Below are 25,657 nucleotides of genomic sequence, written 5' to 3'. Positions count from 1 at the left end.
ATCGTTCCTTCAACGAGCTAACAATAAGATCTAACGACGTGACGTATTAAACTATATATATATATAACGTTATCGATTTTTATTAACAATTTTTACTGATATTAAATACTTTATATGTAATTTTATACAAGTAGTGAGATAAAGGCAATTAATATTGCTTGAATTTATATTGATTCTTTATGATAAAATATCTTTAAAAGTGTGCAATGCCTTCAGGAATGATTCACAGGATATATTGTTCTATAATCTTTTTAGTATGTTTCAGCTTTTCAGAGTTTTATTTAATTTTATTTTATTCATCGTCATCCTAAGGGTAGGATACCCATCCTGCAGTCATCAATGAAGACTAAAAGTAAGTATATTTTCCTATTAAACGTTTCTATGATAACTTTAATGGTTTTTTATTATAACGATGATATTAATTGTTCTTTTTCTTTTTCTGTTTCAGAACATCATTGCAATCGAGCGCGTAGGCAATGAGGTACTCGTGTGTTGCATCGTAAAAATAAAATACAAAAGAATCGGAAAGTAAAGTCAGTGTTGATCGTCGCATGTTAAAGTTTCGTTTGCTCGGTTAAGAAACTCCGTAAGTTTCTTTTATTCGGTTTAAACGTGTGCTCATCGTCATCCTAAGGGTAGGATACCCATCGTGCATTCATCAATGAAGAATAAACGTAAGTCAATTTTTATTTTAAACACTTTCTCAATAATTATAATAATTTTTTTACTTACAACAATGATATTTATAATTTTGTTTTTATTTCTGTTTCAGATCATCATGGGAATATATCAGTGTTGGAAGTGTTTGTGAATTGTGTTTGTGAAGTGTTGCAAGTGTTCGTGCATTGCTATCGTGCGCGAAGCAATATACGGGAGTGTTGTATCGTTAAATATAATTAAAATCACGGATTAGAAGCACGTTCGTTCGTTTTCTTTTTCAATTCCGTCGCGTTCGCGAACTATTTTTGAAATTTATATATTAAATTAACTGCGACCAATGCAGTAATTGCATTAGAGTTTGTTCGAGTAAAGTTGTATTTTTATCTTTAAACAGTCGCACAGACTGTTCGCGTATTAGAATCAGTGCATCAATGAAGATTTTTCTACTTGCATTGACTGTGTGCAAAGCAGTCTTTGAATTAGTTGTGTAGAATCAGTGATCGGGCGTAAAACAAATTAAAATCAAACGCGAATTAGAATCAGTGTTGTTCGCCGTATAATAAAATTTCGGTTTCGCGATAAGAAACTCATCTATAGTTTCTTATTTTCGTTTATACCGCGTTTTTAGATTCACGCGAGGTGCATCGCCATGGTGCAATTGAATTTCATCCCATTGGAATGCATTGTAAGTATCTATTTTTATTTACATTTTATTCGATTTTATTTTATATGATTTTGGATTATATTGCAAATAACTTATCGTTTTGTTCTATTTTATTTTACAGATATGACGACGGACTTTCTACCTTATCAAAGTGTGGAATGAATTCTTCGATGGATCTTCGATGGATCTTCGATGGATCTTCGATGGATCTTCGGTGGATCTTCGGTGGATCTTCGATGGATCTTCGATGGATCTTCGATGGATCTTCGATTCTTTATATATATTAATTAAAAGATATTAAAAGATATTAAAAGTTAATATTTATCAAATAAATTGTAGAGTCCTTAGCCGCTTAGATGAATTTTTATAAAAATGTATATTTATGTGTTATGTATATGTGTTTTTAATCATATTTTTTAGATCAGGATTTTCAGCTTCTAATATACTAATCTCCCGTTTCTCCCCCCTATACTTTCTGCGTTCTCATCTATGCGTGTGCCCAGGTGCTACTCGTATGGGTGAGAAACGGTTAGTATGGGTTTAGTTTTAAGTTTTTCTTCCCCTATTGGCGGCTGTCATTGTGCTAGTGATTGCACGATGTACTTTACACCTGTATGTGCGCATTAGGTAGTGTACTGTACATCGTTTCGCGATATTTTTTAATTGATACATCATTTAATACTGAGAACACTACTTCTACATATCACGTGTGATATGACAAATACGAGTGTTTCTATATTTTATATTTATATTAAATTTTTCTACTTTTTTTTTGTAATAAAATCGTTTTGAATAGTAGAGTTACCGCATTTATTTGTGGAAACTATGATATACTCGTATATAACTAGTATGCAATATATACTAGTGTATACTTGTATTTTTGCATTAGTCATATTTGCAATAATCATTAGCCTTGACAGTCGATTACAGCATTGGTACGTACTCCCATAAGTTTAGAAAAAACGCGTTTGAACTAGGGTGTCGGAGGTGCCCCGGGGCATGCTCTCTAGTTTAGGCTTTTGCACCCTGGTGGTATGTGAGAGAATCGTGGAGTGAGAGGGTGGGTACGTATGTGTATTTGCTCTTTTTAAATATGGGTAATTGGCAGGCAGGTAGCATACTTCTTTGAGCGAATGTGAAAATTTTAATTTTAAGTAGGTAGGATCCAGGAAAGGCACAAGGCTTGCTTCCACTCCGGAGTGGAAATTCCGCCTCCTGGTTTATACAGAATTGTTACAAACATTTTTTTTTTATTTATTCTAATATGCTTGCTATGTAAATTTATTTTGTGACTCTTCTGTAATCTTCATTATGTATCATGATTCAAAGAGATTTGCAACGATTTGAAAGATTCATTTCTATATCGATTTTATCTCGAACGAGATAGAGTCGAACAAATTCGCAAATACTTTGATGAATTTGATACTTAGTTTTAAGCATTATAATATTAGCACTTCGCACAATCGCGATTTTCTCAATTAGAAATATAACGAATGATTGAAATTAAAATATTGCAAGAAAATGCATAATATTTATTGCATTATTTATTTCAATTCTGTTTTATTACTTGAAATTAAAAGTGCGACGTGTTTTTAGGTCATCGATAATTATCTGCTTGGACATATAATTAATTGTGCTCGTGTATATGTTAATGAACTCTAAGTTCATTCATGGTTCACGAGCTTTACTAATGAACGGTGAACGTCAATTAATTTTTTAATAATTAATGATTAAAGTCATAAAAAGATACGAGGTAATTTGCTTAAAGTAGTATGAAAGATCTTATCTTTCTTGCACGTAGAAAATGTCCAATGCAGTTTTCAGGGAATGAAGAAAGAAGAGGCTAATGCCGAAGAGGCCCCCACTTAATTGTGGCTGAAGAGGGCAACTACACAGACTATTGAGTTATTTTCAAAGGTTCAAATTCGAACTTTTCGAGAATAGCTCTCTAGTCATATTTTATATTTTATTATATTACATTCTTGCTCGTCATTAATTTTGTAGTTGTAATTGGAGATGATGGACCATTCCATCTCCTTGGGACACCAAATTTGTGTCTATATCGTCTAACAGATGCATATGTGTTTAGTATTAGAGTCAGAAATATTAAAATTTTTGTAATAATAAATTTTAAAACCTAAATAACATTCGGTAAATATTACAGTTATTTCTCTTTTCTTGTTTTATCTTTAAAATTTTTTACTGCGATCGTATTTTATTAAATTTGCTATTTTTTTTCTATATAAAGCAGTTTAAAAGACTTTCATAATAATTAATAGATATTATTTTTTTTAGTAACTTAGTATTTTTACTCTTTCTATTTCTTTATTTCTATTTATTTTATGTAAATGTAAAATCACGCGTTTACATTTAATTTTATTGCTACGGTAATTAGAGATTTGATTAAAGTAAATAGAGATTTCAATTGTAAAGTGCATCGCTAATTGGACGATTTATATGTTAGGCTATTGTATCACTTGATTGTATGATTAATATATTTTGCTTTTTGTTACAGGTGATCATCGTGGGATTTAACAACAAACCTCTCAAATTTTCTTCTATTGAAACGCCATGACTACTTTTTAAAATATATATGTATTTTGTATATTATAATAATACGCATTTCTGAAGGCACACACGTGTTTATACGTTAAAAATTAAATATAATTATTTAAAATTCTTTTACAGCATATCATATATACTATCATATTCTATCAAAGAACATTGTATTTTTGATAATTTTGTTTGTTGTCTACTTTTGATAAGGCAGATCGCTAGCTGACCTATCTTTTCTGAAATTTATTTTTCGAAAGACTTCATCGATAAAATTCTGTCGATAAAACTCCGTCGATAGAACTCCGTCGATAAAACTCCGTCGATAAAACTCCGTCGGTAACATCGTTTCTATGTTTTGTTGAAATCTCATCGGCAAATGTTACATACTTTTTGACAAAAATACTTGCATCAACTAATGGTAATACACCTTTGACTTATCAGCTGTCGCTGCGAAGAAATCGATAATTCGCGTATCATAAGTCACTCTTTAGAAGTACTTTTTTTCTGTTTTCATCCATTTGAATTGTGACATATATATAGTAGAAGTATTACAAATATTATTCAGGGACGTGTTAGTAATGAATGAAAATTTTTTCTAATTGTCTAAACTATCGTAAAAAGAAAAAGAAAAACTTAGCGCTCATAAAATAAATTATAAACTTACGGTAGAAATAATAAAAAGAATAATTAAAAATAAGTTAAAAATTTTGTAAAAAGATAAAAATTAAGTATAAGTTTTGTGTTTGTGTGGAAGAAAGTAACTATGACTCACGCGTCATGCTCGATTGGAAGTAGTTCGACTGCAAAACTGTCCGTACATAATTCTTTGGATTAAAGGGACGCGTCCCAGAGGATGGAAAGTAACGGAGTACCCTAGGAGGAAGAAATTTGGGAGGCTTAGGTAGTATGTTCTTCGGTCTCGTTCTCGGTATCCAGGCGGAAAGGGTTCTTCTCGGTGTAAAGCCGAGAATCCCCAATATAAATGTCAACTTTGCTCTGACATCTCCCTCTCCCTTTTTCTTTTACCATAGTCTTCTTCCTTCGTATTTCTTCCCCTCTTACCTACCCTCTTTCACGAGTATTCTGTCATCGAGGTAGGGACCGAGTACTACTTTCGTTTCCTTCGACGAGGCTGTTACTCTTTCGGTATCAGTCTTTACTCTCTCCCTTTCACTCCTCTCTGACTCTGGTTTACTCGTATTATTCGAAAATTTTCAGTCCTCTTTCAAGTGGCTACACCTATACAAAGAAACCCTAGTATATATACGAAAGGGGCTACTTTCCTATTGCGGACTATATCCTCCCCTATTTCACTGATCTTTTTCATCTCCCTTTCTATCTATCTTTCTCGTGCTCAGAGTTGTCTCCTGAAACAACAAACAAAGTAGACGAAGACGGAAACGTCAAGCAAGCAAGCAAGCAAGCAGGCCTGCCTGCCTGCGTAATCGCGGACGATCTTTGAGCAGGAAGTGAGAAGGCAATTTGGGCGAACCGCACACCACCAACACAAAGTGGGGTTGGGTCCAGTGGATAACGAACGACTCGCCGGGAGGTAATTAACGGTGTTTTCCATCCCCCGGAGTAATGCTCCTCGTTACGACGGTTTCCACTCGTAGACTATCTCTCGCGAAACTGGGGGTTGCAAGAATTTCTCTTTCTCTTCCTAAACCAGAGGAAAACTTGTATGTTTCCTATAGATCTTGGAAGAGTCCAAGAAGTTTCTTACCTTAAGCCTTCACAAAGTAATTTATACAGACTCCTTAGGTAGAACTTGGTAGTCACAACAAAAGACACTAGTTTTTCATTCTGCCATATGGGATATCGCATTCATTTTTCGATATACAGGTAACCCTCCTATAACACGGTAGATAGGTTCCTACAAAATACCGTGTTGAGTGAAATCGTGTTATATGATAACCTAGAGTTTATTATTTTAAGATAATTTAGTTTTGCAAATACGTTAAGTAACCATTATGTTATCCGATGCTATAGAAGTACAGTGCTGTACCAAGATTTTCATAATTTTTTTATTATATATTTTTAATTAATATTTTTTAGGAGGTTTACCTGTATCGTCATACATTTTGGTCTACTCTAAATGCAGAAAAAAATATATAGAAAAATTCTTTTATCCTATAAAAGATTCAACACATACGATAAATGAATCCATTCTTTAAGGGTAGATTGAGAATCAAGGTTCTTTGCGGTCAGCTTTAGAGAGAAAGGGAAGGAAGATTTTTCTCTAGTATCCGAAATTCTATTCTACGTGTAAACTCACGGAGAACGATGAGTGCCGCAAGTACAATGTGAGGTCTCGGAATCCTTAGGTAATTCAAACACACATGCGTAGACACACGTGAACTTGTAAACGTCATCTATGTGCTTTCTCGTCTATGTACGCAAGCATCTATGACCGTGTACGTATATATGTGTGTGTATTCATGCGGACACGCCTACCAAACGCCACGACTGCGGCGAAACGCGGCCAGAGAGTTGCCTCGCTTCGGTAAATAATGCAAGCCGGGGTAATGGCGCTATCTCTGCGCATCTTTTATTAAACGTTCGCTTCACCGCCCCCGACTAGCCTACCCCCCTATCTCCTACCACCACCACCACCACCAACCAACCACCCACCAGCCAGCCAGCCAGCCAGTCACCCCCACCCAAAGTTTTCTCCTTGCCGCCTCATTCACCAACCTCGCCCCTCCTACCCTCGCGATATCTACCGAATCTACCACCCTGTCCCCCTTCTACCTATGCTATCGTGTTACCTGACTGCTCTCTTCACAGAATCTCTAGGAATCTTCCTGACTAACCTGCCCCTCCCTTTACATCTTATCCCTCATCATCTTCTTTTTTTCCCCATACTTTCTCTAGACAGATATATCAGAATTCGTAGGATATTGTGTTTCTCCGAATGACATAATCTTTTAACACTGTACTCCTGTTACTTAAAACAATAGATTTAACGTTGACTTTCTTATCGTATAGAGAAATAAAGAGAATAGACAAAAAAAGATTTGACAAAGGGGTGCGAATCGTACGCAACCCTGTCTGTCGATTTCTCGGTGTGCTGATTTCAATTAGCATTATTATTAGAGCCCACGTCGAAACCTGCCGATAAACGTCGTCGTTCTCTCTCTCTCTCTCTCTCTCTCTTCGTTATAGACGATGTATATACATGTTCATGTATATGAACACGTATACACGTATATACACTAGTAAAGAGAGAGAGAGAGAGAGAAAGGACAACATCCACGGGTACGATTAAACGCGCAGGTCTCACGCGCGCCGCACATACACAGACACAAGGACGAAAAGCCCCGAGCCTCGACTGACGCTTTGCTAGGGGGTGTTTGAAAGCGGTGAAATCAATGCCTCTGTTTGCACTGTTGAGGTCGAACCGAATTCCGTTCCTGCCTGCTGCCACTGCCTACCTACCGTCGTCGTGTCTACTACGTGCTGTCCATGTATCTCTCTCTCTCTTTCTCTTTTTAAATGTATGAGTTTGTGAGTATACATTTGTTAGTGTGAGATCGTTTACATGTAGGTAGTCCTGACGTTTTCAAAGTAACTAAAAGGTGAATAATACCGACGTTCTAAAAGAAAACTTCTTTATCGACCCATATGTAAGAATTTATACGATCAGATTTTGTTCAAATCAGATTTGATACGATTTGAATATCCTAGTAATAGAGTTTGTTTTTGATAAAAAGATAATATAGTAGTAAATGTAGTAATTAATTCGATGCCTTGATATTTAAATTCGTTTCATCAAATTTGTCATTTTTGTTTCGTCGAGGGATTATAATACAATTGCCTGAAAAATCGACCAAAGTAATCTAAAATAATTTCAATACGATTTCGAAGAGTAACGGATGTTATATTACCTTATAAGTAATTGCTAAATTTGTATACAAAAAAACTGATGTGTGTACTTATGTACGCAAGTAAGAAGTTATACTTCTTTGCCGTACCAAAACGAATATAACCTCAATAACCTCAAAATAACTTCAAAAAATAACTTAAAAAAAAAAACAATATTATTATATATATATAAGAAAGAATAAAAAAAAAAAAAAAAAACTGGTGTGTGTACTTATGTACGCACGTAAGAACCGTACCAAAACGAACATAACCTCAATAACCTCAAAAATAACTTCAAAAATAACTTAACAGAAAAGAAAAATTTATTATTATTATTATTATTATTATTTAAAAAAAAAAGGAAAGAAACATATTTTCAATCGATCGATATATTATATATATTAGAAAGAATAATAAAATATCATAATATATGCCATGGTGCGGTGATAGTATTAGTTCCCGCTCGATCATTTAAGTAAAGCAGCGCTGAGTTCGATTATTATGTGGATGGGTGACCCGCTTGAGAAAAAAGGGGGGGAAGAAGAAAAGAAGACAACTTCACGCCGTATACTTGAAATTTGTCGCGCATCGTAAATACCGACAAACTTCATGGTGTCGTTTTTCCAGACGCTCGGAACAAAATCAACTCCTCATTAACATTTTCCCCAACGCGCCAAAAGAAGTATAACTTCAAAAATGCTATCGAATCAATTGATTCCCCCAAATAGATGTACAACATATCATATTACACGTTCTTGATTTTATTGCAAAAGAAAGTTAAAAAATAGTAGGAAGAAAAGATACAATGTAATAGACACAGATAGAAATAGTAAGTCGGAAGAGAAAGAGTCGATAGAATGAGAGAAAGAGAGAGAGAGAGAGAGAGAGAGAGAGAGAGTAGGATAGAGAGGCACGGACGCAAAAGATAACGGGCCGCGGTCGATCGATCGATTCGCGGAGGCTTTTGTTCGTCTCCGAAGCCCCGGGGTCTGCTATCCGATTTAACTACGAGACAGGAGCACTCGGGTGCCGTATCGAGGAGGAAAAGAGGGAGGAGGAGGTAGAGGTGGAGGGTGAAGGAGGTGGAGGAAATCGTCCCGGTAAGAAGCACGATGGCTTTATCTCGCCTCGGCTTAAGCCAAAGTGCATCGGTTAGGTATATATTCTATAGATACCGAGTGAGAACGAAGGGCTGTTGGGTGTCTCCTTGGTATAAGGGTGCTGGCTTCTTTCAAGGACGAGAGAAGAAGGTTGGAAGAAACGTACGAATAAACGAAAGGAAGGAAGGAAGGATGTAAATGGAAGAAGTATCAAGCTCATGCGATGTACGTTTAATATACCTGCTAGAACGATCGGTTAACTTGGATGAAGGGTGAAGGAAGGAAGGAAGGAAGGGTCAGGGGTCAGAGGGCACGAACGCGACGGCTATTGAGCTATTACACGCTTAAACGGACCGACCCGATTCCCTCGACGTGTACGTACCCTCGACCTCGAATCACCCGAGGCTAAAATACATCAGAGAGAAAGAGAGAAAACTGGAGAAAGCTGAGAAAGAGAGAGAGAGAGATCCTGTGAAACAGTCTGTTTACTTGTTACCAAAGAAAAAGGTCAATGAACTTTAAAATGAGTCTATATATATATATATAATTATAATTGTTAAATTATAGAGGAGAAAATTGAATGTTCTCTTTTTTTGTTCAACGGAGACTTATCTTATCTGTCTGCTGGGTAATTTTCCACTTCAAACGAGATGATTCTTTTGAGTTCTCTTTTGATAAGGGTTTTGGAGTTTCGACCATCGGATTAACCAACGCTCGAATGTGTTTGATCGTACGATGGATAAGTTAAATTCCTCGTAATGAATTTGTTATGTAAAATGACGAGCAGTGATATATATCGGTAATTTACTTTACTTGATTATAGTACATGCGATTGAAGTCATTAAATTAGTGTCTATATTTTATCTCTCTCTCTCTCTCTATCTCTCGATGATTGTAAAGGGATATTCCTTTTTTTGTTAATTTAATATTATAAAATAGAGGGTGGAGGGAAAAAAAAAAAAAAAAAAAAAGAAAGGACAGCTTTAATTGCACGAACGTTAACGAGATCGCGATTATCTTTTCAAGCGTTTCTGATTTAATTGAAAATATCGGTAGGATCCTAAAATCTGGTGTTGCCTTTGCCGCCATTAATACGCGAAACGCAACGCAACGCAACGCAATGCAACGCAATGCAACGCAATTTTCTCCATTAATCGACGAGCGACGCGACGCACCACGGTGAGAGAGCAATCGAGCTCGGCTTTTAAACGGTCGACGTATTAATGGCAATTTGGGAAAATTGTGTTTGCCTCGCGCGTATATCTATCTATCTATCTATCTATCTATCTATCTATCTTCGTAGTTTTCTCTTTTTCCTTTTTTCATTTTATTTTATTTTATTTCATTTCATTTCATTTCATTTGATTTTGATTTTGATTTTTATTTTATTCTACGCGTTATTTTATTTCATTCGATTATTATTTATTTTCTTTTTTCTTTTTTTCGTGCCTTTATCGTAACGGGTAAAATCGTACGTTCGTTCTTTTTTTATTTTCTTTTCTTTTTTTTTGTCTAGAGGGTAGCGTTACGTCGTTTCCCGAACGACAATTTCTTCCATCCAAGCTATCTCAAATTATATCGAGAGAAGATAATGGCAAGAAGAAGAAGAAGAAGCAAGCGAAATCGTGGTTGGCAATCGCGAGCTTACGCCACTGTCAGAACCTCCAAACGTAGGGAGAGTAAGAGTGTCGCGAGCGCGGGGCTTGGTTATTTCACGGTCCACTCGGTTCACTCGCACCCCTTACGGACGACGGTGACGGGCCCCCTTTCGAAATCCACCCCTAAGAATTAATTCGAGAGAATCGTCCGGCGAGCGACACCCATACCCCCACCCCCACCTCCACCCCCATCCCCATCCACTAACTCCACTTTCTTCCACCACCATTTCCCATTTTACCCATACCTTCCACCACCCCACCCCACCCCCGTAACCCTCCTTTTCTCTTCTTCTTCTCCAACGGATCAGTCGAGATTTGCTTCCCCTCAAATCTTCCTTTCCTTCTCTTCTGCTTCTTTCACACCAACGCTTCCCACTTTCTCGGATAAAGAAAGAAATGTTGGGCTGATGTTAACGTTAAAGTGTATAATTTAGTGTTATTTATCTAATCGTTAGGTAATACGCTAAATAATTAATAATATGGTCTTTTAGAGAAACCATATAAAAAAAGAATTTTATTATACACTTTAACTAATCGTTTTAGGAAATAATTAGACAATATATGATGTACTCGTGAATAGGCGAGTAATTAAAGTATGAGATTACAATTTGATTCGTCTTTAAGGATGATTTGTCGGTACAATCGGAAACAAAAGTTAATGACATTTTCATCAAATCCATATCTCTTAATATCTGTTGAAATAGATGATTTAAACCAACTATTTTTCTTTTTATAATTGAAATTTTGATATAAAGTTTCTAAAAGAATGAAATTTAGTGATCATTTTAATAATATTAACATAAAAATCTCAATTTAAGTGAAAATTGTAAAATAACTTTTGTTTCCGATTGTACCGACAAATCATCCTTAAAAGTACGTTTATCTTTCTACCAAAATTCTCGTAGTTATCACCGTTATCATCTCTTCCTGTAATTTGAAAATCAATGTTCTGATATAGTTATACTGTTCTATCGGATCTAATTTTAATTTCATACTTTAACTATTCGCCTCTCGTGAATTCTTATATTATCTAATTCAAGAACCTAATACTTTTTTCTTTCATACTTTAATCGGTCAATATATAGTTGTTTCATAGTTTAGTTGGTCATTTTATAAATTAATTTCATATATATATACAATACTTACGTATTTTTATCTATCATATTTGTGATGAAAAAAATTCTTAACTTATATTCATATAGGTGTAATCTTTCTAGTAACCAAATAAAGTGACAAAGAAAATTTCAAGGAGAAATTATAGAGAACTTTTGCACGTGTTGAAAGTACGAAGAATAATAAAAAGAATAAGAAGAAGAAGAAGAAGAAGAAGAAGAAATAGTAGGAGACACCTACTAAATTTAGCATCAAAGAGAACCACGAGCAATTTTCCGTCGATCGAACTTGGCCAGCTCGGAGAGAGTCGAACAAGCGTGCCTTGTCTTCTTCGAGCCACGCGCGAGAACGCGTGTGCTGCTTCAAAGAGGAATCTTACGTGAAGTTCCTTCTTCTTATTCTTCTTTGTCATCATATTCTTCGTCATCCGGTCGTCTAATGGCCGAGCACGTTTAACGAAACTTTTTCTTCTTCCTGTCGTTCCTTGAAAAGGGTCCTCTCTCTCTCTCTCTCTCTCTCTTTATTCCTCTTTTGTGTTTTTCTTTTTATCTTCTCAAATCTAACTTTACCTAATGACGATAAAACAACTACTGATTCCCTATAAACTCTTTCAACGAATCGATCAAAATATAACAGGAATAATATATCGAAATTTCCAGTTGAATGGTGGACAACAGATAAAAAGGAGTACAAGTAACATCATTTTTGTTAAAACATTTCGAATAAATGAGTCACTCGTTTGCAAGACGTTATAATCGGTTTAATTTATAATTATACACTTGTCTCTCAAATTAAAAAAAAACTGGTGTGTGTACTTATGTACGCACGTAAGAGAAGTTATACTTCTTTGTCGTACCAAAACGAACATAACCTCAAAAACCTCAAAAATAACTTCAAAAAATAACTTAACAGAAAAGAAAAATTTATTATTATTATTATTATTATTATTATTATTTAAAAAAAAAAGGAAAGAAACATATTTTCAATCGATCGATATATTATATATATTAGAAAGAATAATAAAATATCATAATATATGCCATGGTACGGTGATAGTATTAGTTCCCGCTCGATCATTTAAGTCAAGCAGCGCTGAGTACGATTAGTATTTGGATGGGTGACCCGCTTGAGAAAAAAAGGGGGGAAGAAGAAGAGAAGACAACTTCATGCCGTATACTTGAAATCGCTTTGCCGCGCGTCGTAAATACCGCGACAAACTTCACGGTGTCGTTTTTCCAGACTCTCGGAACAAAATCCACTCCCCATTACATTTTCCCCAACGCGCCAAAAGAAGTATAACTTCAAAAAAAAAAAGAAAGTTACTTGTACTACTTTCCTATTGTACCATTCAATTATTCTCGATACTCAAACACATATATCTATATACGTACCTACCTGATAGAGAATAGATTAAATTTGAAAAAAAAAAGCAAACTTTTTTCATTTGATTACCTATATACCAATCCAATCTGCATCATCGGTGTAATCGTAGATTTCCAAAATTATCTTTTATCGTTGGGGGGGGTTTAGTTGTCTCGTGGTTGAGAAATATAAGTGGATGATCTATAAGAGAGGGTTTTATACGATTGTAGATCGATTTTAAGCGTTCGTCGGACCGTCTCTTTGAGCTTATATGCTTCATCGTTACGGTGATTTAACACGTAACGACACAAATTTACAAGCCTTTCCCCACTGCTATTTATTCATAGTCGGATCTCAACATTTACCATTTTCTCTCACTCTCACTCACTCTCTCTCACTGATTCGTTCTTACTCGGTTTAGAGGCGGTCGAACGAAGCATTGAAATCGGTCTTCCTCGTGTCCACGTGCCATGGAACTCACGTTGGCAAAGGTTTTACGAGCGTAACGTATGGTAGGCATTTATTTTACAGAGGAACGCTCATTGCGCCTCACGTCGTTCGTTTTTCCACAATTTCAGCACAATAAATTTGTCTTGTATTCCGTGTGCTCGACCAAACTCCTGTCCGTGTGTGTGTGTGTGTGTGTTGTATGATGTATATATGTATCCTATGTACGTATAAATGTATGGATTTATGTACGTATCTATGTATTTATATATATATATATGTTGTATGTATGTATGTTTCCGTGGCCGCGTGTATATTAGTGTGTTTTTCGCTAAATTCATTTTGATTTCTCGCGTATTTGCACCTGCATATTATCTCTCTCTTTCACACACACTCGCAATATAGTTTTTATCTTTCACTTTCGTATATTCAAATCCACTCGCCGCACGCATACCTTAAAGCTACAAACTTTTGGGATAGAATCTACTTTTTCTTCCCCCTTTTTTTTTCGATGGTGGAAAAAAGAAAGAGAGACAGACAGAGAGAGAGAATGAGAATGGTAAAGAAAAGAATTATAGAAAGAAACAAACAAAGCAATCAAATAACGATACGTTTCGTCATGAAACTCTCACTTTTTAATCGTAGGTATATCTCTCTCTCCCTCTTTGTCTCTCTCTCTCTCTCTTTACTCTTCCTTCTTTCAATGAAACAAATGGAATATATTACAAAGGTGATAAAATTGTTCTTCTATCGCAACGATAAAAGAAGCCTAAGAAGAATAAGATTCGATCGAGGAAGAGGATTATCGAGTTCGCTACGCGTGCGGATGCGCGTGCGGGTGTGGATGTGCGTGAGTGTGGGTGTGAGATGATAGGGCCAAGACCGAGGTCGAGGAAGGAGTCGAAGTTGCTGCAACTGCTGCTGCTGCTGCTGACGCGGATGCAGAAGCTGTGGCGGCCGTAGGCGTCGTAGGAAGGTGGTGCCCGAAGAAGGTTGCTCCGGGTGGAGCGTAGGCCGTTGGTGGTGCTGCCGGATGATGATAATAACCAGGTGGTGGAGGTGCCACTGCCGACGGATGATGAACGTGCGCGTGCGAATGAGGGTGAGGATGCGCGTGAGAATGCGGTAAAGGATGTTGATGAGGATGCGTTGCGAATAGGAAAGCTGGTGCGTAAGGTGACGGATGCGGTGGGGTAGTCGGCACGGTTGGACTGTTAACGTCCAATCCCGGATTTTGTTTCTTCCACTTGGTCCGTCGATTTTGGAACCAAATCTTAACCTGAGTTTCCGTCAGGGATAAAGATAACGCAAGATTTAGGCGTTCGCATACCGACAAATATCTCGTAGTCTTAAATTTGTTCTCCAATGCTACCAGTTGTTCATAAGTGAAAGCAGTCCTAGCTCTTCTTGGTTTACCACCTGTACTACCACCACCGTTGTTACCACCACTACCACTACCACTACCACCACCACCACTACCACCCCCACTACCACCCCCACTATTACTCGAACCGTTTTGAGAGTTCTGTTCTTGACCATTTTGATTCTGACAGTTCTGTATTTGAACGCCGCTAGACGATGAGGAGGACGAGGAAGAGGATTGTCTCTTCTTGCAACCATTCGATGCACCGTTATTATTATTATTGTTGTTGTTGTTGTTGTTGTTGTTGTTATTAGAACCAATTGAGGGCTGATTTCCGAGATCACGTGTTACGTTAGAGGGTTCACGATCGACCACTACTCTCATTTCTATATCCTCCTCCTCGTCGTCCTCCTCCGCGTCCTCCTCAGTTTCCTCCATCGCAGTTTCAACGGCACCTTCTTCGTCCTCTTGACCGCTGCCACAGGCAAACTCGCCTCGGGAGTCTCCATCTGAAAGGAAAAAGAAATAAGATCGTCAGTCAGAGTGAGTCCACCGTTCCTATCCTGAATCCGTGCGTGTCTCCTCTTACTTTAGGGAATAATCCGTGCACCAAGGGGACAGAAATGGGTTGGGGGTGGGAAAGGGAAACGATACCGAGAGCAATAAGCGTGGTGTTCGCGCGTCATGGGTTCGTTCGTTCGTTCGTTCGTTCGTTCGTACGAAGGTGTCGCGTGACGAAAATTTATTATACAAGGGACAAAATTGCGTAGCTGTCGGCGACGCGAGTGTCGGTTTTCCTTCGTTGGAAAATGTAACGCGATACTACTTGCGATATCTCTCTCTCGTATCTTATATAAATCCCCTCCCCTCCCCCTTTGCCCCAGTCGTCGTAGTAGTCTCTCGACCTTTCCTCGTTTCTCTCTTCGATCTGTATGATACTTTTTTTTCTCGTAAGATAGATTTGTTTCCTAGGTGTTCTTATTGAACAAAAGAATATCTTTTTACGATGTAACAAAAGGAATAATAAGAAATAGAGAGGAGATAGCTGTAGAATCGACCAAATGATCGTTAACGATAACGAGTAAGAGAAAAAAAGGATATATAGATGGATAGATAGATAGATAGATAGATATAGGGTGAGAGACAGAGAAAGAAAGAGTGTGGCCGGCCAATCGTTCGCTCAATGAGAGAGAGGAGATTGGAGATTCAATCAGCACGCAGATGTCCCGGGGACAGATATTCCCTGGCTCTCTGGTCCGTGGTGGAGCTTGGGGATGCCCCTGGGAGGAGGAAGAGGAGAAAGAGGATGATGATGAGGAGGAGAGGATGCTTCAGAGAGGGGTTGTTCAACGAGAAAGAAAAAGAGAGGAATAGTGGAATCGAACTGCGTGGGAGAGAGAAAGAAAAGGTTGGATGGCGGTTTGAAAGAGAGAATATCGGAAGCGTGCGATGTTGGTTAGACCTCTCTCTCTCTCTTTCTATTTCTATTTCTTTCTATAGTACGAGTTAAACGGAGAAAGTGAGACGGATAGGTCCGGGATACAAGAATGAGTGAGCGAGTGAGTGAGAGAGACTTTATCCGAATTGGCGTGGCTCGTGGCCCATAGCCCATAGCCCAGTACTGCGGCTGCTGCCTGGGGGCTGAAAGTCCGTAGGGGGCGACGGATCGAGAAGGTTTACGCCGTAATGGGATTTGTATCTCGTTAACGCGCGATCGTTCTTGCCCCCGTCGTACAGCTCGCCAACCTGGCTGGCTATCCTTCTCCTTCCTTTTCCTACTATTTTTCTTCTTATTCTTATTCTTCTTATTGTTTTATTGCACCTACCACTATCGTCCTATCTACCCCTTTTATTCTATCTCCATCTATAATTTTTCTCACTCCTTCTCACACTCTCTCTCTCTCTCTCTCAACTCTTTCTTCGTTTTTTTCCTTCTTTTTATTCATTTTATTCTCCCTTTCTCTAATTTTCTTTTACCGAGAGTTTTCCACCTCCTCCACCTACGCGAAACCGATCGATCGCGTTTAATTGAATTGCGTAATTTATATCGTTGTTCGTGTCCCTAGAACGAGACTTCTTTTATTCTTTTTTTTCCCCTTCTTTCTCTTTCTCGGAGAACTACTATCGGTTATCCCCGGTTCTATTTCCTCTCGTCAAAGGAAATGCGTCTTTTTTCTTTCTTTCTTTCTTCATCCGTCTCTTTCTCATTCTATTTTTCTTTCTGTAACACTTTCTCTTGCCATCTCTTTTTAGGAATTTGCAGTCTTCTTCCTGGTGTCGGGGGTTCGTTTCAACGTTCTTATTCTTCTTATTTCCGTACATATTTACCGGGAAACGCGTTGCTCTTCGTAATAACGAGCTTCGTAACTCGTTAACGTCCGCACGGCTCAACGCCTAGGAAGGGAATTATGCAACTGTTTCGCAGTCCATCCCTTCTTTCAGCTATCAACTTTACCCTTTACCCCCCTTATTCAGTCCTCCCTATCCAGTCATCTCGTCGGTGTTTTTATCAGTGGAACGTGGAAGAATCTGATCTACCTGTTAAATGAATTCTTTTTTCTTTATTTCTCCACGACCACCCCACACATGCTCACTTTCCCTTTAATTTTTTATTATCTATTCGGAAACGGGACTCCATTATTCGTAACATATTCCGTAAATGTTATTATTAAAGATAATGTGGGATGCGAGCACCTCTAACCCAACTTTAAAGTAGGCGTTCGTGAGGAGATTGGACGGTGGGCCCTGGATAGCTCAATTGGTTAAAGAGCAGTCGCCCGGAAAGCGGAAGATCCGGGTTCGAGTCCCGGTCCAGTCTGTCCAACGGCCCAATTTTTTCACGAATCCTACATTTTGGGGGCTCAGCCGGGATGGAGGTTTGCTTCGTGTCACACTTCTACGGCCGGGCAATAATTAGGGAAAAATAATTAATTGAACATCTATCAAAGAGAGGTTAGGCCGACGTCTTACGTATAGTGGCGACGTGAACGATTGGCTGGGGAACTAGGCAAGACGGCCTTTGGACAGCAATGCGTTCAGGACTAGAGACGTAAGACGTGTAGTAAGAGGTCTACGACGAAGAAGGATAGATGGTTCAGGGAAGAGGTTTTCCATCCTCGTGTAAGTTATACAGCGTTGGTTAAGCCTGTATTAAAGATTGAGGTTGGGAATATTTTGACAATTTTCGTGTCGTGTGAAGTAGTGTGTAGCACCCTCGTGTAAGTTATACAGCGTTGGTTAATCCTGTATTAAAGATCGAGGTTGGACACAGTTTTTGGTTTGTCGGTTCGTTGAAAAGATTTATAAGATGTCGAAATGACGAACATTCGGGGTCGAATGTAGTTGCGGGGGGGGGGGTAGAATGTGGGATGCGAGCATCTCCAGGCCAAACACTTAAGTAGGCGTTCGTGAGGAGATTGGACGGTGGGCCCTGGATAGCTCAATTGGTTAAAGAACAGTCTCCCGGAAAGCGAAAGTCCCGGTCCAGTCTGTCCAACGGCCCAATTTTTTCACGAATCCTACAATAATTCACCTTTTTTTAAATATTATTACGTTAAAAGAATATTATAAGAGGAGTACTTCGAAAGTTATGTTTATATTCTTAAATAATGAGAAATCATCGGCTCATTAAAGTACAGAAGGAGGAATAATAACTACGAAATCATCTATATCGCTCAGCTCTTTTTCGTTCTCCCTTTTGGAAGGTTGAAAAGGGCGACAACAGAGAAACGATTGGGGATGCCTGCTTGCGTGTTCCCAGGGGGTACGTTAAGGGGGTACGCTTGGGACTAGAGAACCAAGTCTGGAACCGTTCGGGAATACTTATCTCGTCTCGGTTTTCCTCATTAAACACAATGTGCCGGTGTTTAACGACGTTCAAGAGCGAACAAATATTCCCTATACGCGATTTTATCCTTCGACGAGCACAAATGTTCGATGTTGGCAATGATCTAACGCTAGGATTCGATTTTATTCTGTTTATAGTTCAGTTCATTATACTTCGATAAGTCTGTGCATTCGTAAATAATACGAGAATCTATTCGATATTTACTTTGTCTGATTCTATTGTAGCATAATTAATCTTTATTACGAACAATAAAAAATAAATTAGACAAGTGTTGTTTTTTTTTCATTAAGTATGCATCAATTAATTCGATGCTTCGATATTAACGTTATGCACTCGAAGTACCTCTTCGCAAGTATTGCCAAAGTTCAGCGTTGTGTTGTATTCGAAGTGTACCTCTCTTCAGGCACACCAACTGCACTGCTGAAGGTCAAATTGTTTGAATTCGAAGTTAAACTTTAGTTGCATGAGATTTTGCCTATTAAGTAAATCACATATTATTACGTAACTTAATAAAGACAAATAAAGTTTCTCATTGTTGAGAAAGCCTTTAGACGAGAAGTTCAACAGTGTTAAAAGGGTTTAATTAATTTGCATAAAAATTCGTCGAAGAATTCCAGACAGTTGAAAGATCGATCGAAGTTATTAAAAATAATAGGAAGAATAATAGACGTACGAATAATTCCTAAATAAATATTAAATTAATCATTTCTACGTGTAATAATTTTGCGACTACCTAAAAGAAAGAAACACATTGATAATCAATTTAACCAAACTCGTTCGATTATAAGTATCCCAAAAAAAAAAAGAAAAAGATAAAACTAGACTGTGATTAAAAACTTGCTAGGAAATGTAGCGGAAGTCGAATGGATTTCGAAGTACGAAGCCGAGAATCACACTAGAACGTTTGACGAGAAGAAGAGCTTGTGCTACGAGGGTGGTGGGTAGGGGTAGGAAAGGGAGAGAGAGAGAGTACGACATGGGGTAGGGGTAGGAGATAGAATAGAGAGAGAGAGAGAGAGAGAGAGCATACAGCGAGTGTATGTGAATGAGAGAGCGAGAGAGTGAGAGAGATAGAAGTCATTGTGATGCAGAAGAGCCAATTTTCTGGGCGGCTTGGTTTGATGCGACGCGATACGGTGTGATGCCGACCGATTATCATAACAACCGACGATATTATTCCGTCGGCGGATTCGGGGTCCGGAAAACTCGACACGCTCTCTCTACTACCACCACGGATTTTACCGATCGGCCCTGGCACTGATGCACTTTTAATAGGAACCTCTGACCACCCCCCTATAAGATGGATTGCTCGACGAGGATCGTGTAATTCCGATTTTCATCGTACGATCGATCCGATCCCCCCCATACCTCTCACTCATACCCCTCTCAACTACAGATATCATTTCTTTTCACTCATCCTCTTTTTTTCTTCTTTATATTATTTGTAACGTTAAATATGTTATTAAAAATTATCTCGTAATACGATCGAACCAATTCAAACTACGTCGTTTTTTAAACACCGATATAAATTTTGTTAAACGTCCATTTATCCTCTTCTTCTTCTTCTTCCCTTTTTTCGGATTTCATTATTTTATCATTCTTTTAATATTCGTAATGTAACTTTGTAGCACAACGCTTTCTCTTTTGGATTCATTTTAATCAGCGATTCATTAGCATTCCACGTTAATGGCAATTTCTTCCGTACGTACAGTCAAATGATTGAGATATCTAAGTTTTTGTTGGAACGGAAGATGGACAAGTTTAGGCCTGATCTTGTCCGTTGTCCCATGCCGGGATAAAGGGACGATCATGGCGGGGGTTCAAGGACTGGTTAACGCAGATTAGCGGAGCAATTTGTCACGCTCCGACAGCCCTACTCCAGTACTGTATCCATCTCTTTTTCTCTTCAAATCCTCACCCTCTTCTTCTTCTTCTTCTTCTTCTTCTTCTTCTTCCTTCAATTCCGATACTTCTTCGTAGCCTTTATCGCCAAAGGATACCTTCTTCTTCGTCGCTTATCTGTCTGCCAGACTCCATTAAATTCGAAAGTCAACTGTGAAATTGGCACCCTTCGAGACATTTATTCCAGCCCAACTAGTCGGGCCAATGAGCATTCGAAAGATATCCCTTTTGAATTTTTTTTTCCTACACAAGTAATACTTTCTAAGCCGAGATGTTGGGTTGCTTACCGATGATTAATATGATTTCTAGTTTAACCATAACAATTGCTCGAGTGTTCGTCTATTCGAAGAATTTTTCGACATCATATTTTGATTACCAATCACAACGAGGGAGAAAATAGAAAAGAAGGTTCATTTCTAAGAGGGATGGGGACTCTTAACGTATTTTATAGAAAGAATTAGAGAATCGTGAATGTATATGGTTTCTAATGATCCCACTTCTTGACTTAAATTATTCTCACAATTACCTTGAAATAGAAATAATTTAAATGTTCCCCAACCGTCTAACTTTGTTAAACTAATAATCATAATCATCCTCTAAGGAGTTAGAATCCTTTTAATTATATATCAATTCTCCTACCACGCTTCTAACAGATCTAACTTACAGTTTTGGGAATACATTTGCACGAATTCGAACGTCGGTTAGTTGCCCTACCTGAAAAAAAACCCTTTTTCACCTATTCCTATATTCTTTTTATTCCGTTACGAGGTGTGCGTAGTTGTATTCGTGAAATCCCAGAAGAATAACGGTGACTAATTCATACATATATTAGGTTGTCCCATAAGTTCCTTCCTTACTTTTTTTATGATGCGACTTGGATAGACGATATTTGTTATTTAAAGTTGATTTACTGTGTTATATATGAACCGTTCTGCTGTTGAAAGAGCTGTGAGACGACTAAAAAAGGTGCCATAAATTGAGAATAGATAAGTTTGCACGTCTACGAACATAGTCGGCTCGTAGTCATAGATAGCGTGGCGCGGAAAGAACTTATGGGACAGCCTAATATATATTATATTGTGCATATATACATAGGTTAGATGCACAAATAGCCAACGATGAGAGGAAAAATCTTGCGCGTTCTGTCTCCCTCTCTCTCTTTTTGTGGAGGAACTCGTCCTTCCAGAGTCTAAAGTTAGAACGAGGAAGAAGCGTGAGAGGGCATACGCGTGTATGCGAAATTCTGCTCGTGTCGAACGACCAAGAGATGTTAGAGAAAAATACGATAAACGGCGCCGTCCTGACGAACTTAGTTGCTCCCCGACAATTCGATGAACATTCGAGAGAGAACGACACACGAGCAACGTTATATCTAACGATAAGTTCAAATACGAAGAAAGGAAATGACGAAGAAGAAGAAGAAGAAGAAGATAGAGAGGAAGATATGAGAGATTTCGGTTTCTCTTGCGAGTTTATTCCGTTTGCCAAATAAATTTCCGTGTAAACTATTTACGAGGACTGGCTTAAAGTCCGAAGATTATAAATTCGTGGTAGATTCTTGCTCTCGTAAATATTCTGCTGCTAGATCGAAATATTCCGAAAGATGTGCGTTCTACCCTTGAACCGATTAAACCCCGGATCGTGCGAACCTCTGGATTAGTTTTTTAAGTACACCGAAGGGAAAAAATAGGGATAAGTAAGACGCGGATTGGGGAGGGGGAAGGCAAGAAAGATTATTCACCTTCGTGTACGCTGCCGGATCGACGATGACGTCGATGTTGCACCCGATTGTGGATAACGCGTCCGCCGGTGAACTTGTTTGGATCTAGTATGTTTTCAACGGAGAATGCTAAGCACCTCTTAGTGGTGGGTGGTACGGTGTTAGTTGCCGTAGTGCTCGTTATATTTCCAGTCGCGGTTCGCGAACTTCCGTTACCGCCGGAACAGATGGTCATAACCGCGGAACCAGTAGCTGCGTGTCCGGAAATGTAGACCGACGGCGGCGCGTTGTGCGGTGCCGTTTGAACTCCACCTAGGTGTCCACCACCACCACCACCCGGTGGTCCAGTTCCTTGAACGCAAGAAAAAGTGTGCGTCATACGGGTTCCGAAGGGATTAAGGAAGAGTTGTTGATCGGTACCCCTTGACGAGGGTGCCGTTAAGTCGACCGGACTACTCGGATTACTTTCCGGACTTTCTTCTCTGCAAACGTCAACTTCGACGTCCTCCTCGTCCCTGTTTTCCCTGCTATCCTCCTCGTCTTCCTCTTCTTGTTCCTCTTCCTCTTCCTCTTCGTCCCCCATACTCCTGTTTCTCCTTTCTATCGTCTTCCTCTCGTCGTCCATGTCCTCGTCGTCGTCATCCTCGTCAGCATCGCGTTCCTTCCGTTCTTCTTCTTCCTCCTCGTCCTCGTCATCCATCTCCATATCAACGTCGTTCTTCCTATCCCTAATCCTCGATCCTTCCAAATCGTCGTTCGTTCTCGCGACGGCCCTCAAGATCGGTGAAATCGTCGTCACGCTAGGACTCGACAACGAACTGGGTGGTGGTTGTTGTTGTTGTTGTTGATGATGGGGTGGTGGCGAGGACGACGATACTTGCTGTTGATTAGTCGTGTTAGTTTGCTGCGTCCTGACGTTGTTTTCGTAACGTAGGAAAGGATCGGCAGTGCGTACGTGCAGCAACACGTGCCTCCTTTCCTGCGAAGGCATCGAAAGTGGAACGCGCGTGTCGGCCTCCTCCCTAGGCAGGACGACCGGTCCTAGAGGCGACACGATTCTACCCTCCTGCATCCTCCACATCACCCTTAAAGCTAAAATACCAACGATTCTTAACCGATCTCCTTCATTCTCATCCAAGAATAAGTTAACTCTTGGACCGATTACTTTCACTCGATGACACTATCGACAACGCGAATCCATCACAAAAACTATTAAGACAACTAAACACACCGAGAAGATGTATGTATAGATATATATGATCTCTGTATAGGTAGAAAGTATGTAGGTGACAGGAAAGGAGAACTAGCAGCAGAACGATCAGAGTGGAGTCTCAGTTTCTTGGTTGCTGCTGCTGCTACTCGGCGTGGCCGATCAGCGACGTCTTTCCTTCGGCGAGGAGGCGATGCGCGAACCGTGGAAGCTGCGCCGAGAACTCCCACGTAGAACCATGGTGGCAGAATAGGTGGATATATCGGCGTATTATTAGTACTCTGGAGGAAAGCGTCGTCGTAGTCGTAGTAGCCGTCCTCGTCGTCGTCGCCGTCGCCGTCGTCGTCGTCGTCGTCGTCGTCGTCGTTGTCGTCGTCGTCGTAGGAACGATGCAACGAGATGCGAGAAACCGAGAAAGCGGGGTGGTTGTTCCGCCTCGAGTGGGCGGAGCGTAGGCCGGCTCGCGCACCCGGAAAGCTCTTTCTTCGGCCAATGGGCGTGCCGATAGTACCCTTTGCGGGGGTTGCGCGGACGCACGTGCTCTTCCCGTTAACACACACATCTAGACGTCGCGTGCCGGAGAGACTACGACGACGGTGCCAACCAACCCTCTCTGCCCTCTTCGAGCGCTTTCACGCTCGGGCCTGAATGAACGAGTGCGAGGGAGAAAGACAGACAGACAGACAGAGAGAAAGAGAGAGAGAGAAACCTAGAGAGAAGGAAAGAGACAGATGGGATAGTAGAGCTAGACGCGTGCAAACGTTTCACGGTCCTCGCCAGTGTGAGCGAGCTTTCGCCAGATACTCGGATATGTACACAAGACTATACCACCTCACCCCACCCCCACCCTGCGTTACCTCTCAAGCCACCACACCCCCATCAACCCCCTCGTCACGATCCGACTGGCTAAAGTGGTTTGTCTTTGATTTAACCACCGCCACCGCCACCGCCGCTACTACCACCATTACCGTCGTCGCTACTACTACAACCACCACCACCACCACCAATGTTCGCCGCTCTTCCGTCTATAGAGGAATGCTACTATCTCTTTCTCTCGCTCCCACGTACGCTCTTAGCAGGCTTCACAACACAGGCACGCACGCACTTTCGTTTACGTCGAGGATACGGAGAAATCATGGTCTGGCTAGCTGGCTGGCTAGCTGGCTAGCTGGCTGCTCGACCGTTGTGTTGTATCTGTGATTGCAAGTTACACTAGGCTTCTAGCAATGATCTCGTTGGACGGTGGTAGTGTAGTATCATTGCTATTGGATCCTATCGGACCTAGTAGTGTTGCGTTGGTGACCGTGTTGTAGGCGGCACCCATCATTCTCCCCTTCTCTCTCTCTCTCTTCCTCTCTTCGTCACTCTGTTGAACGTCCAGTAGATATAGTAATCACGCAGGGTTATAATCGTAGTATCCCGTTCTAGTTCTACTCTCTCTCTCTCTCTCCCTCTCAATTCTAGCTAAGTGAGTGAAAGAGAGAAAGATTGGGTAGAGAGAACTAAACCAAAATCAACACAACGATGGATGGATGGATGGATGGACGAACGAAAGCGAGTCGCCGCCACTGGCAGAGCCCAGTGTTGCTGTCGCTGCTACCGTCGTCGCTCTTAACTCCGGCGCACAGATATTGTTTACCCGACCATTTAGGTAATTGCTGGCCTACCGCCCTGCCAGCCAATCGAACGTAACCGGTAGATGAGCCTGCCTGCCTGCCACACTAAACTTCCACGTTTTCCTCCTTCTACTACCTACCATTTTCTCTCTCTTCCTCTCTCTCTCTCTCTCTCTTTAATTGAATATACTAGCCCCATCTCTGTCACTCGTTCTCTGTCCATTCGATGTAAATCTCTCGATTCGCTCTTGACATATATGTGTGTGTGTGTATATTGCATATATACATAGATATATATATATTCACCATAGATACACCCCATCGAATTAACTCCGGATAATCGTACGATGATGATACCTGTATTCGTACCGATCGATCTTTTTTTCCAAATTACGCCCAACGATGATCTTCTTTTCTGCCCTTTCTATCTATTCTTTCATTTCATTTTTTTTCATTTCATTTTTGTTGTTCTATTTTTATTTGTTTTTTGGGAAGGGGTGAAATCGTTGTTGATAAATATGTAGCTCGTTAAAATCACCAAATCGTGATTTTTCTTTCGAAACCTGACGCGA

At 39.7% G+C, this 25,657-nt stretch overlaps 1 protein-coding gene across 1 annotated transcript; it reads right to left on the bottom strand.

Moving 5' to 3' along the window:
• Positions 1-13,472: 13,472 nt before the first annotated feature.
• LOC122518721 (cell wall protein IFF6-like) lies at positions 13,473-23,832 on the bottom strand. Its single transcript, XM_043637779.1, has 2 exons — positions 22,281-23,832; positions 13,473-15,299 (listed from the first exon to the last, which is right to left on the bottom strand). Exons 1-2 carry the CDS (start codon positions 23,338-23,340, stop codon positions 14,242-14,244), a joined length of 2,118 nt encoding a protein of 705 aa, XP_043493714.1. The 5' UTR covers positions 23,341-23,832; the 3' UTR covers positions 13,473-14,241.
• Positions 23,833-25,657: the final 1,825 nt, after the last annotated feature.

Source organism: Polistes fuscatus, unplaced genomic scaffold, assembly GCF_010416935.1.
Source record: "Polistes fuscatus isolate 324 unplaced genomic scaffold, CU_Pfus_HIC Scaffold26, whole genome shotgun sequence".
Classification (NCBI taxonomy): domain Eukaryota; kingdom Metazoa; phylum Arthropoda; class Insecta; order Hymenoptera; family Vespidae; genus Polistes; species Polistes fuscatus.
The sequence above is the reverse complement of the archived record's forward strand: the minus strand, read 5'-3'. Positions and strand labels throughout refer to the sequence as shown.

Excerpts from the sequence above, each read along its gene's own strand:
- LOC122518721 (XM_043637779.1), bottom strand. The coding sequence starts at position 23,340 with ATGTGGAGGATGCAGGAGGGTAGAATCGTGTCGCCTCTAGGACCGGTC. Across the intron at positions 15,300-22,280 it reads ATCCGGCAGCGTACACGAAG|ATGGAGACTCCCGAGGCGAG; the intron begins GTGAATAATCTT and ends TTTTCCTTTCAG.